Source organism: Hipposideros armiger, unplaced genomic scaffold (assembly GCF_001890085.2).
Source record: "Hipposideros armiger isolate ML-2016 unplaced genomic scaffold, ASM189008v1 scaffold_475, whole genome shotgun sequence".
NCBI classification, from domain to species: Eukaryota; Metazoa; Chordata; class Mammalia; order Chiroptera; family Hipposideridae; genus Hipposideros; species Hipposideros armiger.
Genome location: NW_017731825.1, coordinates 1,399,548 through 1,417,937, shown reverse-complemented (window position 1 = coordinate 1,417,937; position 18,390 = coordinate 1,399,548). Strand labels below are relative to the sequence as shown.

Sequence of the window (18,390 nt, the reverse complement as noted above, 5' to 3'; positions counted from 1 at the left end):
TTTCAAAATATCTGTAGGTGTTTGTGTTAACATTTAAGAAGTTATTATTCACCAAACAACGAAGTTTCTCTCAAATGTGCCATTTATTACGGTTTTGTAAGTTTGTAGTTTCACCTGCACTTCTTGAATCGCTTTTTCTTTTTCTTTTTTTTTAAAGATTTTATTGGGGAATGGGGGAAGGGGAACAGCCAAGTTGTTGTCCTTCAGTCTTAGTTGCGGAGGGCGCAGTTAGCTCAGCTCCAAGTTCAGTCGCCAGCCAGCCAGCCACCCGGCAGCAGCTCGCAGCCGCTCTGCTCAAGGTGCCATGTTCAATCTTACAATAATTGTGGGTGGGCGTAGCCCATCATCCCATATGGCAGTCGAACCAGAAACCTTGTTGTTAGGAGCACCTGCTCTCACCAGCTGAGCCATCCTGCCAACTGTTGGCAGCTCAGTGGCAGCTCAGCTCGGGCGCAGCTCACTGGCTCATGTGAGAACCGGGAACCCTGTTGCTCAGAGCTCGCGCTCTTAACCAACTGAGCCACTCGGTTGTCCCCTCGAATTCCTTTGTCTTTACTGCTTACTAGCTCCTTGATCTTGGGCAAATAACCCCTCTGAACTTTAGTTTCCTCATCCATAAAATCGAAATGATAGGACTCACCTCACAGAGTTGTTGTGAGGATTAAATGAGGTATCTGTGAAAGTGCTTTTTAAGCTCTAATTTGGCATACCGTTGTAAGAAGGGATGGTAAAGGTGTCTATTAGAGGCCAGTTTGGTTGTAACTTTGATATAGTTCTGTTTAAATAACCCTGGTTCAACTTCAAGCCACCCTGTGGCGTTATTGTACCTTAGGTTAGGCATCACTCAGTTGGGACCATGTTATAATGAGGCAGCCTGTAACCTACAGGCACCTCAAGGTAGAATTACCTAGGTTGATTTTTTTTTTTTGGATATTTTTTTACTATTTAATGGAATCAGATTTCTAGATTTTCTTTTTTTTTTTACTGTGACTACTGGGGTCAAAGGGGAAGAGAGACCATTCTCCTCCAAGGCCCACATCCCTAGATGTGGCTTCTTCTCACTCCGGCTGCGAACATACACAGCCCATGCTGTGCAGACGGGAAGTTACTCCTACAGGACGAGAGAGTCAGGGCTGTCAGCGTGCACACTGGGGAGGTTATAGCTGTGGTGCTGGGTGCCCAGTTGGCGTGGCATCTCCTCCTCCCAGGCTGCAGATCCTACGAGGCCTCAACCCTCCCCCCTTCTTTTTACCTGTTTCCCTAGGTAGAGCAGTGAGAGCGTGCACGCAGGCGCTGCCGTCAAGCAGGCCTGGACTTGAGCCCAGACTTCGCTGCGTGCCCATTGCCTCAGTCAGCCTCAGTTTCCTCATCTGTAAATGGGATTAATAATAATACTAGCACCTCATAGAATTATGAATAAGCATTAATAAGAAAATGGGTATATGTAAATATTAGCACAGAGCCTGGCACCTAGTAAATAGCCCATAAAGCTTAACCATTATGTATGTATGAATTTATATTATCTCTTTCAGAGAGAACAAAATTAATAAATATGGAAAATCTGCAAAGATTTCAGTCTCCCCATCATTGTCCCTGGTCTATAGACTTTCCTGCTTCCTCTCAGTGGGGACCCAGGCACTTTCACTCTCGCTCTTCTCTTTCATGCTTGTGAGTGGTTCTCAGCACCTTCTTCTGTCCTCAGGCTCCTGTTCATGTAGGTGATGCCCACCCCTTCTCCATGGACGCCTCTTCCTCAGGACAGAGCTGACTTTTCTCACTGGCTGGTTGAGTTTTGGGTTTTGTGGAAGTAGGTTTCCCTAAAATAATTCCTAGCAGCCTCCACGTGCTCTGCTTTGAACCCCTCATGTCTTTCTGTCACCGAGAATGGCAGCCTTTCCTCCCTTCTGTCCTCTCCATTGTGTTGGTATGTGTCCTTCCAAGTTCTATTTGCAAAAGGCTTCCTTTAAGTAATTCTTAATGTACTTCACTTACGTTGAATCTCCATCTGCTTTGAAAAATGTAATGAAAGACTCTAAATGCATAAAAAGGGTGTAAAGAAAAATATCACAACACTCACATCCCCAGCTCTCAGTTGAGTGACCTCCTTCGTTTCTGTAGGAAGCTCAGCCTCTGTCGGAACCTGACCCTCAGCACAGCCCACCCCTGGGTGCAGTGTTTAAATTCAGCCCGGGGTGTGCCTGTGCTTCACCCAGTGTTACACTGTCAGTATCCAGTCAGCTATCTGACCTGAGTTAGAATTCAGCTTCTTGATTTGATGGCTTATTTAAAGAATTCTCAAACTATCAAGAGGGTATTTAGGAAACATCAACCAGAAGAAACCAGTAGTTAACCTTGTCATCTAAAGTGCTCCCTGTCCCTCTGTAGGATTCATTATGTGCAACCCTGAGGTGTGCGTGGTCTCCAAAGACGAAAACAGTAACAATAACCACAGAGCCCTGTGCAGTATTTCATCAATGACTGATTGTTCTTACACATCTGCCTGTGTGTTCTTGGCAGTGGCCCCTCTGCGGTGTGTGCTGCAGATGGTGGAGCCTGGGTCCCCTTTACCGGGGAGAAGCAGCCACAGCGACAAGTCCTGAACGTGTGGCCTCAGCAAGTCTGCAGAGGCGCAATTTGCCTTTTGGCTGCCAGGGAGAGGGGAGGGGGCGGATTTTTTTTTTTTTTTTTTTTTTTTAGCTGAGCCATTCTGCCACCTGTTGGATGTCTCAGCTTGGGCTGGGACTCGAACCGCTGTTGCTTAGCGCTCACTCTTGAGTGAGCTCTTAACCAACTGAGCCACTCAGCTGGCCCCCTGGAGGGACTTTTGACGTGCAGATATTTGTACTGCGTTGCCTCAGTTTTATTTTCTTTGATATGGGCTCTTGTTCATTTCTGATTATTCACTCAGTAGGTTTGTAAGTACTCTTACTTTGGGAATTGATGAAAGCCAACCAAACAACATTTTCTACTAAATAATTAAAATAATAAGCTTGTAGAAAAACATGCATAATTCAGAGAAGTATAAAAATGGAATTAAATGTCACCTATAATTCCACAGCCCAGACATAAGCACTATGAACATTTTGATGCATTTTCTTCCTGGTCTGTACATATACTTTTTTAAAAATATAGGGATATTAAAAATGTATCATTTTGGTTCCAATTTTTACTTTATTGAGATCATTTTCTAGTGTTATTAAATAGACTTCAAGATGTGATTTTCACTGACAGTATAACATTCCATCTGGTGGCTGAACCATAATTTATTTCATCATTTCCAATTTCTAGATGTCTGTGTTGTTTGCAGTTTTTAACCAAAATAACACCACTATAAACGGTTGTAGATCTTTTTTGTTTGACTTTCTGATTATGTTCTTATGGTCAGAGATTAGGAACCATTTGAAGGCTCATGGTGTGTATGTTGCCAGATCATTTACCAGAAGGTTGTACAACACACTCTCCCACCTGCAGTATTGCAAAGCTGCTCTCGCTACTCCCTGGTCAGCTAAAGAGACTACATCTTTAAATCTTTGCTAATGTACTGGGTGGAAAATGGTAACTTGTTTCCATCATATTTGAGCTGTTACATCTTGTAATCTTGTGTTCTCTCTTGCCTTGGTGTGATGTAGTTTCCTTTACTTTGTGTGATACTAGTGTCTAAAAATAATCCCTAGGTGATATCTTACTCCTTGTTTGATGTTAATAATACGGACATTCGGATGAGCTGTATGAGGTACTAGACTGACTTTATCAATGTTAATAACAGTTCTCTTTCAGAGTAAATATTGGACTCATCTAGGGAGATGGGATGGGTCATTAGACTACCCACCTCTACCCAAAGGAAGAAGCATCTCTTGGAAATAGGGGAGCTTCAGCTCTCTGGCAGAGCCTTGCGTTCACTCTAGAGTTGCCCTGCCTTGCTGGGAAAACAATGAGGCATTTTAAAGATGTTTCTGCCCATTGCATTCCAGTTCCAGGTGTAAACTTACACAAGGCATATCCCCTCCTTCCCTATTTGGGGTATGAGGGATGCTAGATAAGACTGGGTTAGAAATGTCCCAACCACATAGTCCCCTAGAACCAGAATAAGGCCCCCCAGACCTTAAAAGGGAGACATAAAGAGGAAAAGTTCAGGAAAATAGGAATTCTGTATGATACTCTTAGGACTAGGCTTTTTCCTCAATGAGTTAGTCTAGTGTTCCCCAAATCTTCAGGATTTTTTTTTGCCATATTCTGTACTATTATTTATTAACTGCATTTTAAAAAATAAACTCATTTACTCAGTTAGATTTATTTACAAAAATAAATGTTATCAGTTCTATAAATGGAAAAACAATGCCATTTGCCAAAAATAGGAAGTAACCTTCAAAATAAACACAGTGAAAACCAAAACAATCTTTTAAATTAAGTTCTAAGTCAGGTCTTGTTGCTTACAAATATGTCGGTCCTGAGGCTGTCCTCACTTTGTTAACAAAACAGTCTTGAAGATAGAGTAACACTAAACTGAAACCACCTCCTCAAGGTCAGCAGAAGGACTTTAACAGAATTTTTAGAAAAGGACAACCTGTTCCTTTTGGAACTCAATGTTTAATGCTGTATTTGGACTACCTAAAACGACCTCTTGTTCTACCAGTAGTGCATGTTCTATCCTGAGGAATAGTTGAGGTTACAATGCCTTACCAGATTAACTGTGAAATCTTGGTGGATTGACACAGCAAAGATTTGTTTCTTGCTCATGCTGCCTCCATGTCCAGAGTGAAGGCGGGCGGGAGTGGAGGGCAGGCCTTGTGTTCCAGGCTAAGGGAGGCGCCTCCATCTGGAGCCTCGTCAGTTCCCACAATAGAGGAAAGCTTAGCATGAACTCACCCCTGTTCTTTTACACTTAGGCTTGGAAGTGACTGCCTCACTTCTCTCCTTAGCCCATTGGCCAGAGCGAGCCACATGGCCTTGCCTAAGTTCAAGGGCCTGGGAAGGATAGAGGAGCATATGAACATTTGGGGAACACTGCTATCTGCTACATCTGTCTCTGCAGCATAGGGCTGGTCTAGATGCATCTAGATGAGGAATGGATGTGGGTGTGATTTATCTGAAGAAGGTAATGATTGTATGTAGATAGTTGGTAATACTATTAATATTACATTCAGCAAGTAAAGGTGGTACGATGTGTCAGACCATTCCTTGGTAATGGTGTCTCCTTTCTTACAGCTTCATTAAAGAGCGGTCAAAAGTAAATGCAGTTCCCCTGAAGAATAAGAAGGCCTCCAGTTTTCATGAGTTTGCCCGGAATACCAGTGATGCCTGGGACATTGGCGACGATGAGGAAGAGGACTTTTCCTCCCCTTCCTTCCAAACTCTGAACTCAAAAGTTGCTTTGGCAACCGCAGCCCAAGTCCTCGAAAACCACAGCAAGCTGAGGGTGAAACCAGAGCGGTCCCAGTCAACAACATCCGACCTCCCAGCCAGCTACAAGGTCATAAAGTCCAGCAGCGATGCCCAGCTGTCTAGAAACTCCAGTAAGTCTGTCCCACTCCCCTTCAGAGCTACAGCCTTTTAAAAAGCAGAGTGCATTTTATTTATTTATTTATTTTAAAGATTTTATTGGGGAATTGGGGGAGGGGAACAGCCAAGTTGCTGTCCTTTTATTCTTCAGTCTAGTTGTGGAGGACATTGATTCACTGGCCCATGTTGGTATTATGATCATTGCGCTCTTCCCAGCTGAGGCAGTCGGTCGCCGGCCATTGGACTGCCGTTCACGGTGACTCACGGCCGCTCATGCTGGTGCCGGCCACTCACGATAGCTCACGGCAGCCCAGCTCAAGGTCGAGCTGTTGTTCACAATCTTAGTGGTAGAGGGCGCAGCATCACTGGCCCATGTGGAAATTGAACCAGCGGCCCCATTGCTCAGAGCTCACGCTCCCAAGCCAACTCTTAACCAAGTGAGTCACTCGGCCGGCCCCCAGAGTGCGTTTTAAATCAAAACAGTTTTTCTTTAGGGCGTCACTCAGATTTCCCATTGGAGGATAAGTAAGCAAGCTTGAGCCTGAGGTATGTCATCAGTGAGCCTCAGTGGTCCTAAGCTACCCTTGCTCCTCCCACCTAAATGGCTGCCTGGCCCTGCGACCCGGTGTTTCACTTCCCAACCCCAAAGTGTTGCCTGCCAATTTCTTCTTCCTTTCCCTACGCTGGGGTCCCGAACTTTTGTGGTTTGGTTGCTTCACATTGCTTTAGGCCTGGTCCGGTTAAAGAATAGTAACTAATGTATTTAAAGTTGTTAGCAGCTGAATTGCACAAATGTTTGGCACTGTGGCTTGGTCTCCTTGTTGTGGGGAACGGCCACGAGCCTAAGGTTGTCTTTTTCCTGTTCCTGAGGGAGGGGACGATGTGAGCCTGAAGGCCCTGGGTCCCACCAGGTTGGGTAGAGTGGAGGGGCTGTCCCTTCTGTGTCTCTTCAGGACACTGGCCACAGTAATGGTTGACATGATGGGGGCTTTATCAGATATTTGGAGACTCTCAGTGTACTCTTTATTTTTTCTTTTTAAAGATTTTATTGGTGAACTGGGGGAGGGGAATAGCGCTGGGGAATCGGGGAAGGGGAGCAGACAAGTTGCTGTCCTTTTGCTCTTTAGTCTAGTTATGGAGGACGTCACTTCACTGGCGCATGTTGGTATTATCATTGCGCTCTTCCTGGGCGAGGCAGATCAGTCGCTGGCCACTGGACGGCCGCTCACGGTGGCTGGTGGCAGCTCACGCTGACTGCCGGCCACTCACAGTAGCTCACAGCAGCCCACTGCAGCCTACGCCGTTGTTCGTGACTCACAGCAACTCAGCTCCAGGTCGAGCTGTTGTTCACCATCTCAGCTGTAGAGGGCGCAGCGTCACTGGCCCTCATGTGGGATCCGAATCGCGGCCCTGCTGTTCAGAGCTTGCACTCCCAAGCCAACTCTTAACCAACACACCACTCGGCCGGCCCTCAGTGTACTCTTTGAAATATGCATTGCTGTAATCAATGTTGCCCTTGGGTTTATGAAAGCCGGTTATTCTGAGCTGGAGGGGTCGGTGCCATCATTCTAGTGAAAGTGACAACAGCTGACTGGTAAAGGGTCAGAAGGAAGGAGAAGCATGTCAGAGCCCTGGGGCATGTCCTGGCTCGTGCTCTGAGAGAACGCCTTTTCCAGTTTCACACTAAGTATGTGGTCATACAATTACACTGTAAGGCCTCTCAAACCATCCCCCAGTCACTCTCCATCGCTGATTCGAGCTCCAGCTTAAATCTTCAGTGCCATGTCCGGGCAGGTGTTCGGTGTTGACCGACCAGGACGCCACAGCTACGGGCTATGGACAGTGTCCACGCGCCGTGATGACAGGTCTCCAGAGGGTGCCGGTGTGAGGAGGCCCCTCCTCGATCCCTGAGGAGCTGCCCTGTGCAGTCAGGAGCGCCCAGAGCGGTCCGTTTGGGTTCCCTCCAGTGTGCATCTGTCTGTGGGTCGCTGGTATCAGAGGTGCCCATCGGCCGTCTCAGCTCTGCAGTGTGTGGTCTGTGCTTTCCAGGCCTTGGGTTACGCTGGGCATCCAGCCAAGTACCCTGTGGCAGCTGTTTCTTGTGCTGGTTGTTTAGTAGTCACTGTTTAATTCTTGTTGTGATGACTGCTTTTCAAGGCCCGGGTTTAGAAAAGATATGAAACAGTCATGAAAAGACCATCAGAATTTAAAACGAGTTTTGTTTGCAGTAGTAAAATAAATAAGGGTTTTGGAGTCAGAAAGATCTAAGGTGGCCTCTCGGCTCTCCCTTGCAAAGTACTCAACCTCTCTGAGCTGAAGTTTCCACATCTGTAAAATAGTGACAGATTCCTACCGTGTGTTGTAAGGGTCAAATGAGAGATACGGGAATGGGACCAGCTTCATGTCTTACACACAGTAAGCATTCACTAAACGCTAGTCCTGTACTGCTCATTTCTCCTGCCTGCCAGCTAGTTTAGAAACGTCTAGAAGCAGACGGAGAGTTCAGCTTGAGTCTGTGTTCCTGTGGTTTCAGTCACATCCCAGCAGAATTAAAAGCTGGTTCATTGGGCGGGAAATGTCGGCGCACAGAGGAGCTGCAGCCCAGAACAGGATTGCTTTAGGCCAGGGCCTCTCAGCCGGTGTGCAGGGCACACGCGTGGGCCAAGAACAGGCTGGGGCTGGGCCCGGGCAGCTGGGTGTGGCTGGGGTGTCGGGAGAGCAGCCACCTCCTTTTAACTGCAGCACACTTTACAGTGTCACCATTTCCCATGTGCTCCGTGACATGGAAAGGGAAGGCGAATACCACCTTAGACTACATTGCCCCCAAACTCACTATTAGGCACCGGGAACATTTCCAGCCTGAGACAGAAAGAAAACATTTGATTGTCTCCTGGAGTCCCCAAAACAATTCTCAAACTTGCTGCAGTGTCGGAGTCTCTGTTAGCACACAAGGTGCGCGGTGTGTATGGTAAGTACGCAGCCTGGGCCGGCCGAGTGGCGCAATGGTTAAGAACTGGCTTGGAATGCCAGAGGGCCCCGGTTCGGATCCCACATATGAGGGCCAGTGACACTGCCCTCCACAGCTAAGATGCTGAACAACAGCTCAACCTGGAGCTGGGCTGCTGTGAGTCGCCGGCGACGGTGCAGGCTGCAGCCCCTGTGGCAGTGGATTGCCATGGCTACCGTGTGTAGCCAGCAGCCAGCGTGAGCAGCTAGCAGCCGCAGTGAGCGGCCGTCCAGAAGCCGGCGACTGATCTGCCTCGCCCAGGAAGAGCGCAATGATGGTGCCAACTTGGGCCAGTGAAGCAACGTCCTCCACAACTACACCGAAGAACAAAAAATGACAGCAACTTGTCTGTTCCCCTTCCCCCAATTCCCCAGCACTGTTCCCATCCCCCCAATTCCCCAATAAAAATCTTTAAAAAAAAAAAAAGAACGCAGCCTGTCCTCTGGGCAGACAAGTGGAGCAGAGCTGATTGACCCTCAGCTGGGCACCTTCAGGCCATGCACAGACTGTTAGCTGCGGCCCTGGTGGAGGAGGCCGGTCCTGAGCAGTCCGGTGTAAGGTTTCTCAGATTCCGGGCTCTTCACACAGCCTGTGCTCTTGCTCTTTCCAATGATCTCAGGTGATACATGCCTGAGGAACGCACTCCACAAACAGCAGTCACTCCCTCTCCGACCCATCATCCCCCTGGTTGCCCGCATCTCAGACCAGAACGCCTCTGGGGCACCCCCAATGACCGTCCGGGAGAAAACCCGCCTAGAAAAATTCCGCCAGCTCCTCTCCAGCCACAACACTGACTTAGGTGAGTCCCGCGAGCCTGGGCCAGACAGGGCCTCTTGGTGACTGGGCTTCTCAGAGACCTGGAAGCTACTGCTCTTTATTCTTCCTTCTTTTACTTTTCCAGCATCTCCTGATCTGGTGCCCACTGCAGTGACATGCAGGTATTAAGTCAGAAGTATGTTACTAGAAACTAGGGACCAAATTAGGTGGGACTGGATTCTGTGGCCTGTAGACCATAGCGCAGCTATCCTGGTGTTGGTCTCCCCTACCTCAAGGCAATTTGGACAGAAACCCACACCCACTGGTCTTTCTCTTCCCCTCCAGCTCTGATCTCGGAGCTGACTGGGTCACTGCTGCAGAGCCGTGTCCTTGGCACTTGGCTGCTCAGGGCTGTTGTTTTGGGCCTTTTCCCTTTGCTTGTCAGTAGCTGGTGGTGGTGGTGGTGGTGGTGGTGGTGGTGGTCATGGTGATGGTGGCAATCGCCTGACTTGAATGGCGGGAGGCATCAGGAAGTGCTGGCTGAGGTTGTTTTAGGGCATCTGTAGGAAGAGCTCAATCCAACGAAGCTGTTATCTGTTTGCAGATGAACTGAGGAAGTGTAGCTGGCCAGGGGTTCCCAGGGAGGTTCGCCCTGTGACCTGGAGACTCCTGTCGGTGAGTTCTACGCGCTGAGTAGGGAAGCATGACCTCACACAGCCCTTCTTACCTGATGAGGTTGTCCTGGCACGTCAGCCTTGCTCCAGAGACTTCTCTAGTCCCACCGGATATGACGGAACTGTGGGACTGTCGGCCTGCTTCTGTGCGTAAAGAAACACATGCATGAGAGGTTATTCCCACACCTGTAGAGGGACACAAGTTTATTCCTATCGTCACAACCTCACTTTCTCACCACCGAGGAGGGAGAATACAGTGAGGCAGGGGGATCCCAGCACTTGCTTGGGCACGCTCCCACAGTCCCGGTGTTTCAGTCCTTTCTCAGGAGGACAGCGGTTCTCAACCTTTCACAGGGGTCGCCTAAGACCATCGGAAAACACATATTTTCGATGGTCTTAGGAACCGAGACACCACTCCTGTATCCGTCTCCAGGCCCACATGCAGATACACCCACATACGAGTACCTGGTGACCCCTGTGCAAGGGTCGTTCGACCCCCAAAGGGGTCTCGAGCCACAGGTTGAGAACCGCTGCAGTAGGAATAACCAAAGTGGTTGAAACCCACTTTGCAGCTGTGAAGAGCTGATAGATGGGCCTCCCTCGGAAGCCTGCCCTAGTCCCACTTCCACTAAGTACAGAGCACCGTGCCAGCCGCTGCGATAGGGACACCTGGGTTTCCTAAACCTGTGAGATTCATCATTCACCTAGTAAGGATTTATTGAGGGCCTGCTGTTTGCCAGGCACGGTGCCAGCTGCCAGGAGGGTATAAAAATGAATAAACTATAGACCCTGCCCTCCAGGCACTCGCTGTGGAATGCATCGCATAGCTGCCTGCAGAGGAAGGGTCTCTCTCCTGACTGTTCCCCACCCTCCATCTTGCAACCACGGAATCATTGCTGTTGTCACCACTAATAAGTGTGAATGTTATTAAGAGTAGATTTGATGAGAATGGAACAGGAGAGGTAAGAGGTAAGTGAGAGTGGGGTCTAGACCAGGGACAAGGATGAAAGTTGGCCTGGAGCTTTGGCTGGGGGTGGAGGTGGGGGGCTGCTACCAGAAGTTTTATGTCTGGGCATCGCAGCCGCTGTGTCACAGATTCCATTCAGCTTCCTAAGCTGGTCATTGTGAATGTGACCGTGGAAAAGAATGGGGAAGTGGCCCAAACTTACATGGCACGTCACTGAGATGTGCCATAGAGTTGGCCACCTCCCTGCGATTCTCAGAAATACTGCCTTGCGCACACACACACAGCCCCCAGAGGTCCTGACGGGGGTCCAGTTCCCTCCGACGGACCTGCAGTCACTGCTCTCCTGCGCCAACTCCGGGAGCTCGGGCGCGCTTACCAGCGGCACAGCCCCCAGCGCAGCGCAGGCTGCGAGAGCACATAACCCTGGGGAAGCTGGTTCATCTGCCCACATGTGGATCTCGTTGAATGAGGAGAAGGCAAACACCGTGTGGCCAAAACCAAAAAGGGATTGACCCTTGTCCTCCTGGCAGCTTTCCTTCCATTCCTTTGATAGTTTCCAAGTCACTGCTCAGGCTAAAATGAAAATTGAGGATTCATGCAACCGGTATCTGTCCCCCTCTGACTAGCAGTCCCGTCCACAGGGCTATCTCCCAGCCAACACTGAGAGGAGGAAGCTGACCCTGCAGCGGAAGCGCGAGGAATATTTTGGCTTCATTGAGCAGTATTATGACTCTCGAAATGAGGAGCATCACCAGGACACCTACAGACAGGTACAGTCATCCCTGCTGCCTCTTTGCTTAAGAGTCATAATCTCAAGGTGTGTGCCCTGGGAGTGCTGTCGGGGTGCAGGGTTTCCAAGTCTTCAGGCTGTGGTGTGCTGATGAGGAACTACATTTATTCCTGGGGGTACACGGAGTAGGTATGGGGGTCTGGAAAAAGCTTATGCCCAGAACCGGTTCCTCTCTTTCTAATTCAGTCATTTTGATTTTAGCCATTTTAAATAGATATTTTTTCCACTGGTCATTAGCAGTGCTTCTGGAACTTAATGTGCTTGCAAATCACCTAGGGTTTTGGTAAAAGCCCACCTGGGGATTATAATAAAATGCAAATTGTAACTCAGTAGGTCTGGGGTGAGCCCCTCTCTTCTCATGAGCTCCTGGGGGATGCCAGCGCTGCCTGCGTTTCACAGACCTCACTGCAGCAGTAAGGCTTATGGGACACAAGAGGAGAGATGAGTGCCCTCAGGAGTGGCCCAGACCCCCGGCCTGGACATCAGTGTGTCCTTCTGGTAGCTGCAGTGCCTGTTCAGCGCCCATGTCTGTCTGTCTGTCTGCAGGAACTGTAGTCAGCAGCGTCCTCAGCAGGGAGTGTCCCGTCATTGCCCATAGTGGTCCCCACAGCCTGTGGAAAAGCGGAGGAGGCAGAGAGGAGGCTGGTGGTTGCAGAAGGGAGACGAGGCTGGGGGAGGCAGCTGTCTCCGAGCCCTGAGGACTGAAGTAGCCTCTGCCGCTGCCGACACAGTTTTTAGGATCCTTAGACGGGGCTTTGGGAAACCCCAGGGCCCAAACCAACTGTAGTGACCGCTTTAGTAACAGAAGTCAGAACTTTCAGTGCCAGTTACTGGAGCTCAGCTCCCCTCGGTTTTTCCCCACTTCTTACACGACATGACTTCATGGGCAGGTTCTCTGGTTCCCTGTTCTGGCGCGTTTTTGCAGCTGTCAGAGCTCTTTCAGTTCTTGGAAACTTGATGAGCAACACTCAGAAAGAGGGGTACACATTTTGATCACACCTGTTAAAAGGACCAACTCAGAGTGAAACAGACTTCAGAGCAATAGGGAAAAACAGGTGATTCTCTTAGGTTATGAAGCCTGCTGCTTTTTGAGATAAGTGGGGGTTTTTTGTGGGGGAGGGGAGGAAGGTTTCCTCACTGTTCAATAAGCTATTGCTGTCATGGAAACGTATTCCAGATAGGCAGGCAGGTTTAACTAGCCTTCTTTTGTATGTCAGTTCTTTTTAAAGATAAATTGTGTTCTCACTCTTACTTCCTTGATTTCCAGTTCTTATTAAGAAAATAACTTCTCAAGAGAACAAACTGGCATTTGTGTTTTTGGACACGGCTTCTCTTTTTCAGATTCACATTGACATTCCAAGGACGAATCCTCTCATTCCATTGTTCCAGCAACCACTTGTACAGGAGGTGAGGAAAGTACCTAATGTTCTCGGCCCTTCTCCCGTTGTGCCTCCGAGGCACCTGTTCTGCGTGAATGCGTGCACGAGCCCTCCCTCTAACCACGGGCAGGGTTACGGCTAGTCGTGATAGCACCTGATACGGAGTTTGGTCCATTCTGAGCACTTTCTTGTGCATTCTCATTTGATCTTCATAACAAACCCAGAGGCAGAGGAGGGACTTGCCCAGAGTTTGGAGGCCACCTCGTGACAGAATGAAGACTAGGACCCACGTCTTAGAATTCCTAGTATCAAGTTGGGATAATGATTTTTTTTTTATTGTGGTAAATATACAGAGCATGAAATTTTAAATTGTAACCATATTTTAATGTACAGTTCAGTGCTATCCGTACACCGTTGTTATACAACCATTACCACCATATGTCTCTATAACTTTTTTAGCTTCCCAAACTGAAACTCTGTACCCATTAAACAGTAACTCTCCATCTCCAGCAATCACCATTCTACTTTCTAGCTCTATGAATGTGACTGCTCTCGATGCCTGAAATAAGTGGAATCAGACGGTATTTGTCCTTTTGTGTCTGGCTTATTTCACGTAGCATAATATCTTCAAGGCTCATCCATGTTGTAGAGGGTGTCAGAATTTCCTTTTTAAGACTGAATAATATTTTATTATATGTATATAACACATATTGTTGATTTATTCATCTATCAGTGGACAGTTGGGTTGCTTCCACCTTTGGGTATTGTGAATACTGCTGCTATAAATATGGGCAGGCAAATATGTATTTGAGTCCCTGTTTTAAATTCTTTTGGATATAACCCAGGAGTTGAATTAGTAATGATACTTTGAGACCTAACAAGTTAGCAGAGCCCATGGAAGGTCTCAGTGGGACTATTACCTTCTGTAACTATAATCTCCTTGAGATTAGACCTTGCCTTTGCAGCTTCATAATATTGAGGATGCTGGGTTTCAGTGCTCTTTGAATTTCACTTTCAGGTATCCTCATAATAGATAGGGAAAGTGGTAAAATGTTCAAAATAATTTTTATGAACTTTAGATTATATTCATAATTCTGTTTAATTATAGATGTCTCTACTGGTAGGATCCCTCATGACTTACCAATAGTGTAAAGAAGATTTTGAGGGTGACACCGTTATTTTACCTCTAAGAGTCAGCTCAAAGGAAGCTAAAAACCGATTCAGGATCCCTCTGTGTTTCCCATACACGTTCCCATGGCTCAGCCCTGCCTGTTCCTCATTTTCACTTGGAGATGTTCAGATACTTGTACCTGTGCACGCTTACTCTTTAAACTTGAGGCAGGGAAAGTAGTTTGTTTAAAAGGCTTCTCCTAGTAGTTGAACCTGAATACAAAGAAGGAAAAGCAAAACTTTACAATTTTTCTCGAATCCCCTTTCCATCTAGCAGATATAAAATGCCAACCAAGGAGCAGAGAACTAAGTAACCCTGAATATTAAGACTTGCTTTGCAAACCTGAAAGATACTCGAGTGTTAACTATAGTGAGTCAGAATTACCCACACTGGTAGAAGAGGTGTAGAAAAACCTTCAGGGATTATCCTACCCTCTCCTCCCTGTGAGGCAAGACTATCCCAGACTTTTTCTGTAGTGAAGATTCCATGGTCTCCCCTGGTGACCAGGCTTGGTGCTGTGCAATGTCCATCTCTTTGGCATCCTCAGTTGTACAGGGTGAGTGTGTCTGCGTTGTTCCATCCTTGCTAGAGAGGGTGTATTGCAATTCTCCTGATTCTGAATGGCTAGCTTCCACGCCCTTGGCCAGTCACCAAGGATTTGTGTATTCACAAGGGGCTGATTGATAGTGTGCAAGTCCTTCAGGACTTACCTGGAGGAGCTTTAACAGGGACATCCAGACAGACACGGGCCACAGGGAGTGTGAGGAGACAGTGGGGCGGAGAATCCTTGAGATCTTCCTGAACATGGAGGCTCTAGCTTGAGCTCCACTTTCAAGGGCGGGAGAGGCCATTTGCAGCAGAGAGGAAAGCGTGTACAAGGGCCCCCATTAGAGTGTTGGGTCTAACCAAGTGAGGACGCCACAGCCTTCCCTCAGCCCCAGGGAGCAAGTGGGCAGGCCTAGTGGAGGCAGCGAGGCCAGCTCCTTCCAGGCAGGGCTTTGTTCTCACTGCCTGGAGGGGCAGGAGTGTTTCTCAGGTCTCTGCCAGCTAGAGGGCAGACTCAACCCAGGCTGGGAAACGTCCTTTATTGTCTTTAGATGCTCCGCTTCTCTCCTACACTCGCTAACCAACTCCCACACCACACAGCCATTCCCCTTTTACTGTCTCCCTGAGTGAGAGCTTTGTTCTCCCTCCACCTGACCTCTGAGAGGGCCTCTTCAGTCTGCCCCAGAGCCGGGTGATGGGGGCTCTGCAAAGCCCATGTGCCGGGGAGGCCCTGTCATCCCCGTCCTCGGCACGTAGTCGCCATCACCTCTGCCACCCCTCTGGGTGGTTCACAGGGACATGAGGCAGGCCAAGCTGGGCCCGGGAGTTGTGGTCAGCAGGATAAAGCCAGGGAAGGAGTGTTATCAGGTTGAGAAGATCAGGGAAAAGCTCAGAAGGCCAAATGAAAGCAGAGGGCAGTGTAGCTGAATGGGCCAGGGCCAGACTCTGTAAATGGACCACAAAGAGCTTTTCTTTCCCCCCCATTCTAAGCCTCTGGCCTCTGTGGTTAATGTACTTAATTTGCCATGGAGGCCCTGGCCAATTTCTCTGTTCTCAGATTCCCAGCTGTAGCAGTCCATGGGACTTGGTTTATTTGACTTCCTATCCCCAGCAAATGTCTGGGTTGCATCCTGATGTGTGAAATGACTTCCTGCATTTGTAGTCTCACTAGTGTCTAGTCAAGCTGGGTTAGAACTGAATCTAGATCTAGATCTCCTGTCTCAGTGGGAGAAAGGAGAGGTCGGTAGAGAAGGCATTCTCTCCCTAAATCCTGCAATGACAGAAAGAGATTTAGAAAAGGTGTCAACTTAGATGTTCGGACATTTTGCTCCTGGAAATAGAGAAACAATATCTACAAATGACACCCTGAATTAATGACATCCACTGCAAACCTTTTTCTAAGCCGTTTGTGTCGCCATCCTTTTCTTTTCCCAATTTTATATCACAGTGACTAGATATTGAAAGGATAAATAAAGGGCAAGAAATATCTACCCCTGCTTAATAACAACTAGCATCTTAGAAACTATTTATATTTATATACTTCCTTTAGCCATAGTACTTTTAAATTTTCCCCCCAAATTCTGCAGCAACCCTGAGATAAATTGTGAAATAGGTAAATGGAGGGAGGGAGTGTATCCCCATGGTTTAACAGTCATGTCTGCTTTCTTTCTCGTTTTCCTAGATCTTCGAAAGAATTCTATTTATTTGGGCCATCCGACACCCTGCCAGTGGGTATGTCCAGGGAATTAATGACCTGGTCACTCCGTTCTTTGTCGTCTTCCTCTCAGAATATGTGGGTAAGAAGCATGAGTACCAAGTTGAACAAAGCTATTGCTCTTATCTTCAGTCTGTTTTTCCCAAGAGTACAGCCAGTAGACATGTCTTGCTAATAAAAGGATGGTGGCTTTAGAGTACACAGCTGAACCTATTTTAATAGCAGTAGGAGCCTGGGGTTTATCTCTCAAGATGGTCGCAGATATCACCTAAAAAGTCCTGCTTTGTCACAAGAATGACTGCATTGATATATTATGTTCTTCCATAAAGAGATGGTTTGATGGCTTATTTAAGGTCATTTTGAACTTGTCGAAAAGAGGAATTTTAGATTGTGCGTCAGGCCTTCCCAATCAGCTCACATGCTGTTCCTTAGGAGCAGGGTACGGACATGTAGAGGAGAGAAGGATGTGGCGCCGGAACCCAGCTCCCATGGGAGGTAATGGCTGGACCGAGGAGCGCCCCAGCACCTCGATTCCTTCCCCTCAGCTCTTACCCACCGGGTTCTTGTCACTTTGGATAGAGTGATTAGATGTCACCGTGGCAGTTAGGCTTCCTTACAGCCCCAGCCTCCTCCCCTGGCCATGCCTAAATTAGGCCGTCTTAAAAGGATTTGAGGCTCTTCCCCTTTTTTTGGTTTCCTTAATCACTTGTGCTTAGAGAGTCACAGGCAAACCCATCTGTCATGGCCCGATGCCTTGTTCTCTTAAAGAGAAGCTTACGTGGGAATCCGAACGTTGAAAGGGTCTTAGAAAACCATCCATCGTTACAATCCTGTCATTTCGCAGGTGGGTTATAAGGTTCCCTGCCTTTTTATTAGTGGCAGAGCTTGGACTAGGACCCTCTTCTTTGGACTCTGGAGGAGGTGGATTGTGGTTTGTGCAGGAAACCATTGCAGGGGGGTAGGAGGGTACGGAGAAGCGGACTAGAGTACAGACCCTTGAGGGCAGAGGGCATAAAGAATGTCTCACTTGATTCATCTCATTCGTGTTTTCTGATGGGGCTCAAAGGGATGGTGTTTTGGTTTCATGAGGTGGTCTCAAAAAGTAAGGCCACTGAATGACATTCTCCCTTATTCCCCTGAGGTAGCAGCAACCAGGGCAGACCTGGGAGGGAGTAAAGGTGGAAGGTCACTCTGGCCAACTCTGTTAGGTGATCCTAAGTAAAGGCGAGCCTAGTGCAAATGTAGCTACTGAAAGCATAGAAATAAAGCTTTCGCTAGAGAACTTTTCATTTTCCCTTCACATTAATAGGTCGACTCTTAGAGGCAGCTTAATTCTATTAAGAACAGTGCAGCTGATCTGTTGGGATTTTGAAGTTGTTTCTTGCAATAGCACTTTTGTAAAACAATATTAAAGGATGAGCCTAGAAAGGTACTAATCCGTTCATTCATCTACATTTGAAGTCTAAATGCTGGCATGAAATCCTGGGAACAGTATTATGCCAATCAGAAATAATCCTCAGCAGCCGCAATTCCAGTTGGATATTTATTTAATTATCTTGTTAGCTGCCACTGATACCTCATATCAGAATTTGCTTTACTTTCTATAGGTGTCCATCCCATTACTACCTCAGCCCCCCGCCCCACCGAGCACTGTGCCTTTCTTGGACAGATAGGATGCCTTCTGATCTCGGCATTTGGTTTGTCAGCCCCACCTGCCGACCAGTGATCCCATATGCAGGGCAGCGTGGGCTTCTCTGCCCTTCCCAGGCACGGAAGCCATTCGTGGCACAGCTGCACTCAGTTTCACCTCTGCCACAGCCCTCTGACTACCTTCTCCTAGACCTAGGAGGATGGGGCGCACTCATTTTTTTTTTTTTTAAGATTTTT

The 18,390-nt window shown here is 47.8% G+C and overlaps 1 protein-coding gene across 3 annotated transcripts in view; it reads left to right on the top strand.

Annotated features, from left to right (window-relative positions):
- The window catches only part of TBC1D22B (TBC1 domain family member 22B), an 81,364-nt gene that overhangs the window by 21,648 nt on the left and 41,326 nt on the right, over positions 1–18,390 (top strand). The window contains exons 3-8 of one of the 3 annotated variants that reach the window (XM_019666575.1): positions 5,206–5,513; positions 9,126–9,305; positions 9,867–9,937; positions 11,545–11,673; positions 13,035–13,100; positions 16,471–16,520. In XM_019666575.1, coding sequence (XP_019522120.1) covers positions 5,206–5,513; positions 9,126–9,305; positions 9,867–9,937; positions 11,545–11,673; positions 13,035–13,100; positions 16,471–16,520 — 804 coding nt within the window. Of the gene's footprint in view, positions 1–5,205; positions 5,514–9,125; positions 9,306–9,866; positions 9,938–11,544; positions 11,674–13,034; positions 13,101–16,470; positions 16,586–18,390 lie in introns of all 3 variants that reach the window. The other 2 variants (XM_019666574.1, XM_019666576.1) reach the window with 2 other exon arrangements.